This window comes from Sinohyriopsis cumingii, unplaced genomic scaffold (assembly GCF_028554795.1).
Source record: "Sinohyriopsis cumingii isolate HCF-2022 unplaced genomic scaffold, ASM2855479v2 utg000349l, whole genome shotgun sequence".
NCBI lineage: Eukaryota > Metazoa > Mollusca > Bivalvia > Unionida > Unionidae > Sinohyriopsis > Sinohyriopsis cumingii.
In genome coordinates this window covers 2,561,800-2,573,890 of record NW_028315889.1, presented here as the reverse complement: position 1 = coordinate 2,573,890, position 12,091 = coordinate 2,561,800, and the positions used below count along the sequence as shown (strand labels likewise).

Below are 12,091 nucleotides of genomic sequence, written 5' to 3'. Positions count from 1 at the left end.
ACTGAAGTAAAAGTAATAATGTGTGAATTTACAAGATCTGTATGAATCTGGCACATAGATTAAAGTAAAAGTAATAATGTGTGAATTTACAAGATCTGTATGAATCTGGCACATAGACTGAAGTAAAAGTAATACTGTGTGAATTTACAAGATCTGTATGAATCTGTCACATAGACTGAAGTAAAAGTAATACTGTGTGAATTTACAAGATCTGTATGAATCTGTCACATAGACTGAAGTAAAAGTAATACTGTGTGAATTTACAAAATCTGTAGGATTTGTATGAATCTGGCAGACAGATTGAATTAAAAGTAATACTGTGTGAATTTACAAGATCTGTATGAATCTGTCACACAGACTGAAGTAAAAGTAATACTGTGTGAATTTACAAGATCTGTATGAATCTGGCACATAGACTGAAGTAAAAGTAATACTGTGTGAATTTACAAGATCTGTATGAATCTGTCACATAGACTGAAGTAAAAGTAATACTGTGTGAATTTACAAAATCTGTAGGATTTGTATGAATCTGGCAGACAGATTGAATTAAAAGTAATACTGTGTGAATTTACAAGATCTGTATGAATCTGTCACACAGACTGAAGTAAAAGTAATACTGTGTGAATTTACAAGATCTGTATGAATCTGGCACATAGACTGAAGTAAAAGTAATACTGTGTGAATTTACAAGATCTGTATGAATCTGTCACATAGACTGAAGTAAAAGTAATACTGTGTGAATTTACAAGATCTGTATGAATCTGTCACATAGACTGAAGTAAAAGTAATACTGTGTGAATTTGTAAGATCTGTAGGATTTGTATAAATCTGGCACACAGATTGAATTAAAAGTAATACTGTGTGAATTTATAAGATCTGTAGGATTTGTATAAATCAGACACAAAGATTAAAGTAAAAGTAATAATGTGTAAATATTTATAACTTCTTTGATGTCTGAAGAATGCAAGTATGATCTCTTTTGGTGTCCTTAGTTTGAGTTAAGTTTAAGTTAGGACTGTTTCATGACTACTAAAACCCAAATATTCTAGCAGCTTTTTGATCACAAGATCCATGCTACAGTCCAAATATATGAACAGTCCGTAATTTTACAGCTAGACTGACTGAACTTGAGGATTTTTCTCAACCACCTGACTGCTAAATTTCAATGACACTGATGTACACTAATGATTATATCAGGTTTCCTGATTTAGAGCACATCCTTGAATTTGATGCAAAAAAAGTTCAAGAATAAAAGACCAGGTTCTTAAAGTACCAAGGTTTGTACTAATTTAAAATCTAAAAAACATAAAAGTATGAAACAGTACTTGGAGTAATTCTACATTTGTCATTTGATAGCTGACAAAATCCTGAAAGTTAAATTAACATTCTAACTTCAGTCTGAGTATAGTTAAAGAAAAAAAAATTCTTTTTGCAAATTTAAACTTGCTGTATTCAGATATTGTACTCATGAACTCCTGTGAATGCACCCTGGCTTATTATTTATAATACTTTCTGAGCACTAGACCTGGAACTATGTGTTTGGAAATTACTAATCCAACAAATTTGTAACCTTTAACATTTCAAGAAAATTTTCACCATAGCATATTAGGTGGTATTTGCTATTTCTCTATGACTGAATCGGGCAAGAAAAATATTAATCTCTCAAGATCTGTGTTCACATGACGGTCACCTCTCTCCCTAGGTCTCTCACTCGTGTTGGATACAACCCTGGATTCTGAACCATTTTTAGAGCAGAAGCTCTGGAGGGTCGCTTGTGGAAGTAGTCTGATAAAATGCTGCCATCTATAATTTTCCTGTTGGAATAAGAAGCAAGTATTTTCCTTTAGTACTTTGCATAACAAAATTTCTCAAACTTAAAAACTATTAAAATCATTTGTAAATATTATTTTCTTACATAACAAAAAGCAAGAATCTTTTTAGTTACAACAAATAAGTTCCAACACATCACAATATTTACCAACTTTCCCACACTTATTATACAATATTACCTTAGGATGGGGTTGATACTATATATTTATTGCTTTCTTAGGGAAGGATATAAAGATTTATTCACTCAAGCAGGGCAAGTCATACTCAAACTGGGTGATGGGCTGAAGAAATCTTTATATAAAAAAGCACAATAAATTATTTATGGTACTGAATCATTCAAGACAGGGAAAAACATGCACAATAGACATGATAACATGAGGGGCACACAAAAGAGTGAGGGAGAGAATTTTGTTTGTTTCCTTACATGTGACATTCTGAATGCCTATTTCCAATAACGTTACTATAATTGAAGGATTTATCAACTGCTTAAAATTATTTACTGAGGTCAAAGATCTTGAAAAATACATGTTTTCTTGGGTTTATAGATACCTGAATCAAATGAAATGAAAAGCCATATAAAATAAACTAATTACTGACTTTTCATTTCATCTCCTTTCTCTGTAACAGTAATGAGGTAAGATTTGGTGAACTGTATTAAAAAAATTCACTGGGACAGTCAAACTAAAAAGTTGGCTTTTCAATGATTATACAAGTAGATATGAATCCAACAGATCAAAATATACAAATAAAAGAAAAGAACAAATGCTAAGAATTATGTGTTCTTTTTCATCATTTATTCTATGACACAAAACTCTCTCATTTCAAATGGACAAATACAAGAATACCAACACATGGAAACAGAACCAAATGTACGGGCAGAGTAACAAATGGAGTAACAAAATATTAAATCACTTACTAAAAATTCCCTCATTCATTCCCAATATGGTCTGAATCCAGAACACTGGCATTGGGCCTCTGGAATCTTTATCCACTTTATGTTTATAAATGAGGATAATATAACATTTTAGCAGACAGCCTCTAGCAATTTAATCAACCAGGTTATAGCAACCTGTGAAGTCACATAATAAAGTCTCCTTCCGAATACACTTAATGGACTCTAAATACATGTGAATTCAACCTTTCTGTGGACTCAACTAAGTAAAAAGGATAGCAACAGAAATCAAATATCATGATTTCCAATATGCTGAATAGGTATCAATAGCATGTGTTGGAGTTTATCTTCCCAGAGATTGGGTATTGTTTCTGTTGTATTTCAGAAACTTACTCTAATATTTGAATGTAATCTTAAACAGTGTCAATTTCCATCTTGACCTTTCGTATTATGACTACAACAAACATTGTATGTTTGCATCAAAATGCCTTCAACTCTATTTAAACTGTCATTATTTCAAAATTGTCAAACATTTCTACAAAAAAATTCTAATATAAGGCACGATTAGAATCTTTCAAGATTAACAATCACTGAACTTATGAAAACTTCTTTTACTTCAATTTATGGTTTATGGAATAAATATCTTCATATGAAAAGCTAAAGAAAAGCCAAAATGCATTTATTACAAGAAGACAAAATATGCCCAATACACCTCTCTCTTGATAACTTGACCACAACTTAGCCCGAAAACAGCGACTGCAGTATAAGCAATGGTGTTAGCTATGAAAGTATGTATGAAAATTTATGAAAGTAATGCATTCCTGGCTAGACATAGGCATTGAGAAGTGAGGAGGCTAGACATAGGCATTGAGAAGTGGGGAGGCTAGATATAGGCTATGGGAAGTAGGGAGGCTTGACATAGGCATTGAGAAGTGGGGAGGCTAGACATAGGCGTTGAGAAGTGGGGAGGCTAGACATAGGCATTGGAAAGTGGTGAGGCTATACATAGGCATTGAGAAGTGGGGAGGCTAGATATAGGCTATGAGAAGTGGGGAGGCTAGACAGGCATTAAGAAGTGGGGAGGCTAGACATAGGCATTGGAAAGTGGTGAGGCTATACATAGGCAATGAGAAGGGGGAGGCTAGACATTGGTATTGTGAAGGGCAGGTAAGACATAGGCAATGAGAAGTGGGGAGGCTAGACATAGGCATTCAGAAGGGTGAGGATATACATAGGCAATGAGAAGGGAGGAAGCTAGATATAGGCATTGAGAAGGGAGGAAGCTAGATATAGGCATTGAGAAGGGGGAGGCTGGACACTGGCATTCAGGAGGGAGCCTAGACATAGGCATTCAGAAGGGGAGGCTAGACATAGGCATTGAGAAGGGGGCAGTTAGACATAGATGTTGAGAAGGGGGCCTATATTTGCTGGGAAAAAAATCCATGCTGAAACCCACCCACCCCAACATTATTTGGTCCAATATATATTTAGAACTCTTCCTAAATCGTTACCTGGACTATTTTGTACTTGAGTTTTAATTTTAATTTACAAATATAGTATTCTGATGGTATGCAGAACCGTAAAAAAATATGGATGTCCTTGAAATTATCCTGTTCTATAAACAGTAATGAATAAAGTAACACATTAATCAGATGCTGCTTATGGAAAATGTTTAATCTTTAATTTGGCATTTTATGCATAAAAAATTCATATAATTTGTCACTTTGATTCTTCCCTGATAAGAGTGAATTTGCTTAAATTACACCAAAGAAAGTACCCTGTTCTCAGATGACATGAAATAAGGTCCAAACAATTAAAGTTGATATTATGATGTAAATACGTTCAATTTTAATCAGATTTTGAACCTTTTTATAAATGCTAACATCCTGAGTAAAAGGACAATTCTCCCTCAATAAGTAAGGTCTTCCATTGCTCCCATTTATGTTTGAAAATTCCTGTCTCCCATTTTGGACAACAAATAAAAATTATTCATTGTGACAATAAAAGCCAAGGTTAGAGTACCAATTTTATTCACTACCAAGCTGACATATCAAAAAGCCTTCTGGAGAGAAACTCCATATTGATATGACATTTTGTTCAGAAGCAGCAATTTTTAAGATCGTTGCAATCTGACCACATTAAACATGACATCAGCACCATTTTAATTTAGAACTACACAGAAATTAAAAAATACAAATGTTTATAAAGTCATCCATTCAGGAGGATTAACAAAATGATTTTCAAGATGGCCAGTAAGGTGGCCATATTAGATGTCCAAGCAGAAGAATTTTCACTTTGGACCAACCATTCATCACAAGAAGTTTTCTGGTGAAAACACCTTGTTATTTTGACTTTCTGTTCAAAAGGAGTGGCTATACTATTTTCAAGAGGGCTGCCATGGTGTCCATATTGGACATCAGATTGGCACCATTTTCATTTGGACCAACATGATATCATAAGAAGTCTTTCAGTGAAAACCCCATGTTGATATGACCATCCATTCGGGAGGAAAAGTGATAAGATTTTTAAACTGTCAAATTTACTTCTCATGAGCAGCAACATACTAGGGTTATAGACAGAAATGTCACAAAGATTTGTTGATTTCTAAATTCAACACATGGACATTTCTTACAATATATTAATGAAATACCTAACTTTAATCCATACAAAGACATTAAGTACTCCGATGATAGGGGCACCGAGTGGCCGAGTGGTCTAAAGTGCTCTCCGTTACGGATCACTGCCATCTCACCTCTGTCTGCGTGGGTTTGAGTCTAGGATTCGGCTAACGTGGATATGTGAGAAAGCTTGCCAGTAGCTTCTCGTGGGTTGGTGGTTTTCCTGGGTTCTTCCTCCACCATTAATACTGGCCACCATGCATAGCCTATTGTGTGCTGAAATATGGTGTTAAACCCCACAACAACAACAACAACTCCGATGATATTTACTACTGTGTGTTACTTAGATGTTAGGTTTCATCACTTTGATAACCAGTCCATCACATGACAAGCTACCTTTCTTTGTAAACACTGGACATTTTATGACTACAAATTGCCAATGAAGAGATAACTTGTTGCAAAAGGACTAAAATTTCATCAATCTCAATTTAGAAGGAAAGGTGAAAGCAACTCGACTAAATGAAAAGAGGTAGTCCTGAATCGCTGCTGAGAATTTTGAAGTCAAAAAGATTCAAATAAACATTGTCAAAATACATTCTACTGCAGTGGAATGGTCAGATAATGAGTGATCAACCTGATTTTATTGCACTATGATGATCATTCATAATTATTTCAAAAAATAATATTAAAACAGGTTTCATCTCATTGATTCCATGACATACATGTGATTTTTACATTAAAATACTAAACATTTAAAAATTATTTACACTTTGCATATTCTGTATGTAATTATTACTCATCTGTGATTCTCCACTAGAAATGTTGCCCCTCTTACAAGGGGACTTTCCCATTGCAGAAGGGATGTCTTATAATGGGACCACTGTAATTACTTAAGGAAAATATGTTCACCCGTAATCAAAGTTTCCTAGTCCACTGTAGTCTATTTCTGCTATAACTGCATCTATCTGTTTCTGAAAGTACAAAGCAAAAAAGTAGTTTTTTAAAGACATTTACTAAACAAGTTAAACACAAAGGCAGAATGGAACATAAATCTCACATTTGAAAAGAGCAATCATGTACAACACAGCAAAAACAATGATTAAGGATATTTGAAGAGTTCTGAATATTTTGTTAAAATATTTTTGTTTTTTTAACCTGCCAGTAAATTTAATGCCAATTGTTGGACAAAAGTGTCCTGTAAAATGGTCAACAGCTGCATGTATAACATACCAGACACTTCCAGATAAATGCATTGTTAAGTAACATAGGTAAAGTAACTAATGTAAAAATGTTGGAGAAGCAGAAAACTTCAACAAACTAAATAAAATGCATATTGTAAATTCCAGGCACCCTTAGGGTACTCACTCTGACTTACATCAAGGCTGACATGGATTAAGTTTACAAATGTAATTCTGTCATATCCAACACTTTTTAGGTGGTTTTATTGTTGATGGCAATGATTGCATGGAAGATGACCTACATTCTGGGACATGATTGTCTGGAATGGGTGAGCAGGAAGTGGATGCTGTGAAGGAGGGGACTGCTGAGCATGCTCAGTACAGTGAAATATATTTCTACTATCACAGACATGAAATTGTCAGCTGTTTTAAATATAATGAAGAATCATTTGAAGCTCAGCATACTCCCAGTTGATTGTTGGTTGCACATGCTTGACTTACATTTGTACTGCATCTATATAATTATATGACTGGAAATCTTTATTACAATACCTAACACAAAATGTACATATATGACATCACTAATAATACTATAGATAAAAGAAAACACTACTAATACCATAGACACTGAAAAAATGATAGTTATAACTCACTCTTTTCTGACACAGGCATGACATAACATCGTGGTCTCAGGATAATGTCGTTGTTGTTGTTGTTGCAGGGTTTAACGCCATTTTTCAGCACATGATAGGTTATACATTGCGTCCAGTATTAATGGTGGAGGAAGAACCCGGGAAATCCCCAGAAAGAACCACCGACCCTCGAGAAGCTACTGGCAAGCTTTCTCACATACCCACATTGGCCGAATCTGAGAACTGAACCTACGTGGACAGAGGTGAGATGGCAGTGATCTGTAATGGAGAGTGCTCTAGACCACTTGACCACTCGGGGCCCCACTCAGGATAATAAAAAATGCATTCTTTATACTGGTCCACAGGCTTATACAATGACGAAATTTAAGAAAACTGAAGGATTTATGCGACAAATGACAATATTTGTAGAAGTAAGGGGCCATCCATTTAGTATGTACACAAAAATCTGGTAAAGCTTGACCCTTCCCCCCTGTACACATGCATACAATTTTACAAACCACCCCTACCTGCGTACGTACGACACCCCCTCCCCCATTTATATAGAATGTACTATATTTAATCCACACAGAAACAATCAATGTGCTGACATTAGAAGTGACACACTGTAAAAGTCATTGTGCTGACATGAGAACTGACACCCTGTAAAAGTAATTGTTCTGACATTAGAGCCGACATCCTGTAAAAGTAATTGTGCTGACATTATGTGTCTTGGCACTGAAAAAGTACACGAGTTTGCAGCTCAATCAAAAGGACTGTCAACCTGAAAACAAAGTGAGTGCTGCCTTTACAAGCAATGGCAGAAAACTCATATGGTATCTGGTTATCCTATGGCTCATTTTATTACCTGAGTTATTATCAACCAAAGTACCCAAATATCTGCTGGCATCTTTACACCAAGACATGTTATTAATGAGACAGAGAGAGCCAGTAAACATAAAACACACTGACTCAAACAACAAGAAAATATTTGGCATTAACTAGAAAAATTATGAACGTTTCAAACAGAAAACAACTGCTCCTGTTTTCACTCTTGGTCTTACAAAGGAGTCCATGTACTTTATATATTAACATAGACTAGTAAAAGACTAAAAATGAGGGGCCCCGTGTGGCCAAATGGTCTAAAGTGCTCTCTGTTACATATCACTGCCATCTCACCTCTGTCTGCGTGGGATTGAGTCTCGAAATCGGCCAATGTGGGTATGTGAAAAAGCTTGCCAATAGCTTCTCAAGGGTCGGTAGTTCTTTCCGGGGATTTCCCAGGTTCTTCCTCCACCATTAATACTGAACGCCATGTATAGCCTATCGTGTGCTGAAAAATGGCATTAAACCCTACAACAACAACAACAACAACTAAAAACGATGACCCTTTTTTCATTCTCAAATTTTCCTCCAAATTGGTTAAAACATCATTCACTATATCCCATTAGGAAACCATGTTGGCATGTGTAAATATGTCATGTGATTAAAGGTCCATCACTATAATTATCTTTGCAATATTCAAAATTAATTTGTCACAAATATATCTATTCTCTCTCTCTCTCTCTCTCTCTCTCTCTCTCTCTATATATATATATATATATATATATATATATATAAAATTGCAATTATTTTGTCATGAAAAATAAAAACATGCTTTTACTATCATTAAATTAGTAACATATTTTTCATGAATTTCTGTACATTCCTTACCAACACAAACTACCAAAGTACCGGTACAGTTAAAAGTACAGTGCATTTTACCACTGGAACAAATACAGTGGTAAACCAGTATACATTGCACCTCTAGTAATTGCCTGTATAAAAATATTAATTACTCTTTGAAGTCCTTAGAATACAAAACAAGCTAATACCGTATTTGTAAATCCATTAAGATCACAAACCTCGCTGATCAGTGGTTCTGTCATGTGACTTGTACTTCATCTACATGTAGACAACAGCATATATGAAGATTACAAGTCAATTAATTAGCTTGACGTTGTGGTGAAAAATCAATAATCATATTACAATAACAAGTCATTAAGGCTTTATTTTGTGGAAAATTGACTATTAGAATAGAATTAGAACATTTCACCTAGATGTAAAAACAATCTCAATTTTTGTCATCAAAAAAAGGTAAACTGTCTAAAGTTTGCACCTTCAAATGTGAAACCTATTTAAAATTCAATTTATTGCAAGCACTTTCCCAACATTTAAAGGGGTTTTAAAAAGTTCCTAAATTAGAATAATTACGGTAACATGCACCACCTTATGGCAGGCAGAAATGGTAATGAAATAGATACTTCCCTGTGTGTTTTGTATACCTGAGGGAGAAATGATACGTGCAATTCTGCAGTCTCATCCCTTGTATAAATATGATCTCCATCCACCCCCACCCCCCAGGAACTCTACTGATCCTACTGACAGTAAAATTTAGGATAACTCTGGACCCCTTGCTATGCCTGTACACCCACTTGTAGTGACTTACACTTGTTAGTCGGAGTCCAGCCTGCCACAATGCAGACTTTGTATCCTACTGACAGTAACATTTAGGATAACTCTGGACCCCTTGCTATGCCTGTACACCCACTTGTAGTGACTTACACTTGTTAGTCGGAGTCCAGCCTGGCGCAATGCAGACTTTGTATCCTCAGACGCAAGGTTTCCGGTCCTGTCTCTGTCATGGTAACGAAAGGCTAGCTCAAGGGCTGACCGATTCTGGTGGACAAACTTCTCCATTAGCTTCATCAAGCTTGCTGCTGTCTAAAATGAAACAAATAATAATTATTTAAGTATCTCATTTAAATATTAGTAACTGGAGACCCAGAAGAACACAATCTTAATATGATTCCTTATCCGATATACTGAATATCTTTCTTTTGACTAACTTAAAGACAGACACTACAGAGCAGGGTGGGAGGATATGGAAAATATGGACTACCCATTACCGAAAGAATGTTTCCTACTGAAAGCTGGTAGATGGCTTGACCACATGTTGTGCTTTCACAATTGGATACAATGCCTCCTTTCTGGTGCACCAAAGAGAGAAGATAAATAGATGATAAGGTAGAGTGAGACCAGCATAAGAGTGCACAGAGGAGTGTTTCAAGTAGGACCAAGATGAACAATAGCCTTAACCTTACTGGCTTTAATTTTCATTTAAAAAAAATATTCTACCTGGTGAGGGACTGAATAGTGAGGGAAAATGAGATCATAAGGATCCTTTTATTCCTTTTCATAGGAAGTCAAATAAAGTGATAAGGCCTTAACTGAGTAAAAGAGCAAACCCTGATCATCTCCACCAGCAACCACAAAGGGACATATACTTCTGAGGAGTTTCTCTGAGGGCAACGTGCATCAACCAATTGTCAAAATACCAGAGGATGGGGACTCATCAAGAGTTCATGTTAGTGATTACCCCCATCACCTTGGAAAAGGCTCTGGGGTGGGGATGGAGGCAAGCCTAATATTGAAATACCTCGTGACCCTGACAAATTGGAGGATTTTCCTGTGGGGATGTGAAGGCACGCATCCTGACGAACTATGGAGACACAGAGACTGTCAGTCGTCTGGCTTTATGGCATTCCTGACTGACATGGTAGTCTCCATTTTCCCTATTCAATACATATTGAAATCAAGGAAGAGACATCCAAGATTTCAAGCAGAGAAAAGAGGACTAAAAGGGAACAAAAGGAAGAAGTTGAGGGGAAAATTGATCCAATCATATTCATTAGATGGGCAAAATCATCTCCCTATATCAGATTAAATGGAAACACTGGAAAAAGGGGTATCAACTTGATCCAAGTCCCTAGACTGTCAATCAAAACCTGGTGTCCTCTTGCTCAAAGAGTACTGACTGTTGACTGGTCACCATGCTTCAGTACTGGTGCCCAGTGACTTGACAAATGTCTGATGCCTGGTGACTGGACTAGAGATGAAGATCTAATAGAAGAATCTCTGTTCAGTGCCTCAGATGTTCTTCTTTGCCTTTAGGAGCTGGCACTCTCCCTTCCCCAGGAGAAGCCAAAGTTTTATCCCTATAAGGAACTGACAAACCGTATCATGAGTATCAAGGATCTGAAACCTGTAGATGATTTCCAAACCATGGAGAGCACCCTAGATCCCTCTTTGACTTAAGGTGCTGACTTTCCTGTGACATGAAGTAACCAAGACCTTTCCTGGGAATGGAATGGGTTGTCCTGAGATGAAGAGGAGGGAGTGGGACCTTTCTCCATTCCTTTGTAAGTGCAATGACTTTCTTCTAAGTCACACACTTTGACATCCCGCTGAAATATGGGGCAACCATTGTAACTTCCACTTAGTGCATGTGGTGAGTGTCCAATGGGGCTTTCTTATATCCATAATTACCCACACTTTGTGCCATAATTATAAGCTGACATAGAAAAAATTACACATTGAACTGGAACTAAAAAGGGTAGAGGAAACTTACCCTGACATCAGTATTATTAAATATTTACTGAAACACCGCTCTGCTGAGTAAAGCACATTAAACTTCAAATTTGGCAAAAAGGGAATACATACACACACTTAAAGCAAGAAAATGACTAAAACAACACCAAAAAGGCTGTGTTTGGCTGAAAAGATGCTTTAAGTCAACAACAAAATTTTGTTGAGCATCCTAATATCTGTAAGAGCAGGACAGTCAAAAGGATAATAAAGAGATAAGAGATAATATTATCATATCTGCTAGACTTATCAAAGTGATAGATTATTACCACATACACTACAGTGTTTCCCTTTATGCACATTTGTGCATCAGGGACGCACGCTGGAGAAAATTGATGCACACATTTTGTGCCGTGCGTTTTTTTGACGCAAGGGTTTCGCATAATGAGATCAGGATTTATTTAATATCCAATGCATTGTACGAAGGGTGGCATCATGTATACTTCAAGCATAGGCATTGACTGGTTCCCCACTTTG

General features: G+C 36.1%; 1 protein-coding gene across 2 annotated transcripts in view; it reads right to left on the bottom strand.

Annotated features, from left to right (window-relative positions):
• Window positions 1-808: 808 nt before the first annotated feature.
• LOC149774328 (uncharacterized) overlaps window positions 809-12,091 on the bottom strand; it is a 101,386-nt gene continuing 90,103 nt past the window's right edge. For both annotated transcript variants that reach the window (XM_089945408.1, XM_089945407.1), the window contains exons 15-17: window positions 9,752-9,910; window positions 6,250-6,311; window positions 809-1,814 (exon numbers count right to left, since the gene is read on the bottom strand). In XM_089945408.1, coding sequence (XP_089801534.1) covers window positions 1,676-1,814; window positions 6,250-6,311; window positions 9,752-9,910 — 360 coding nt within the window. In that variant the 3' untranslated portion in view covers window positions 809-1,675. The remainder of the gene's footprint in view (window positions 1,815-6,249; window positions 6,312-9,751; window positions 9,911-12,091) is intronic.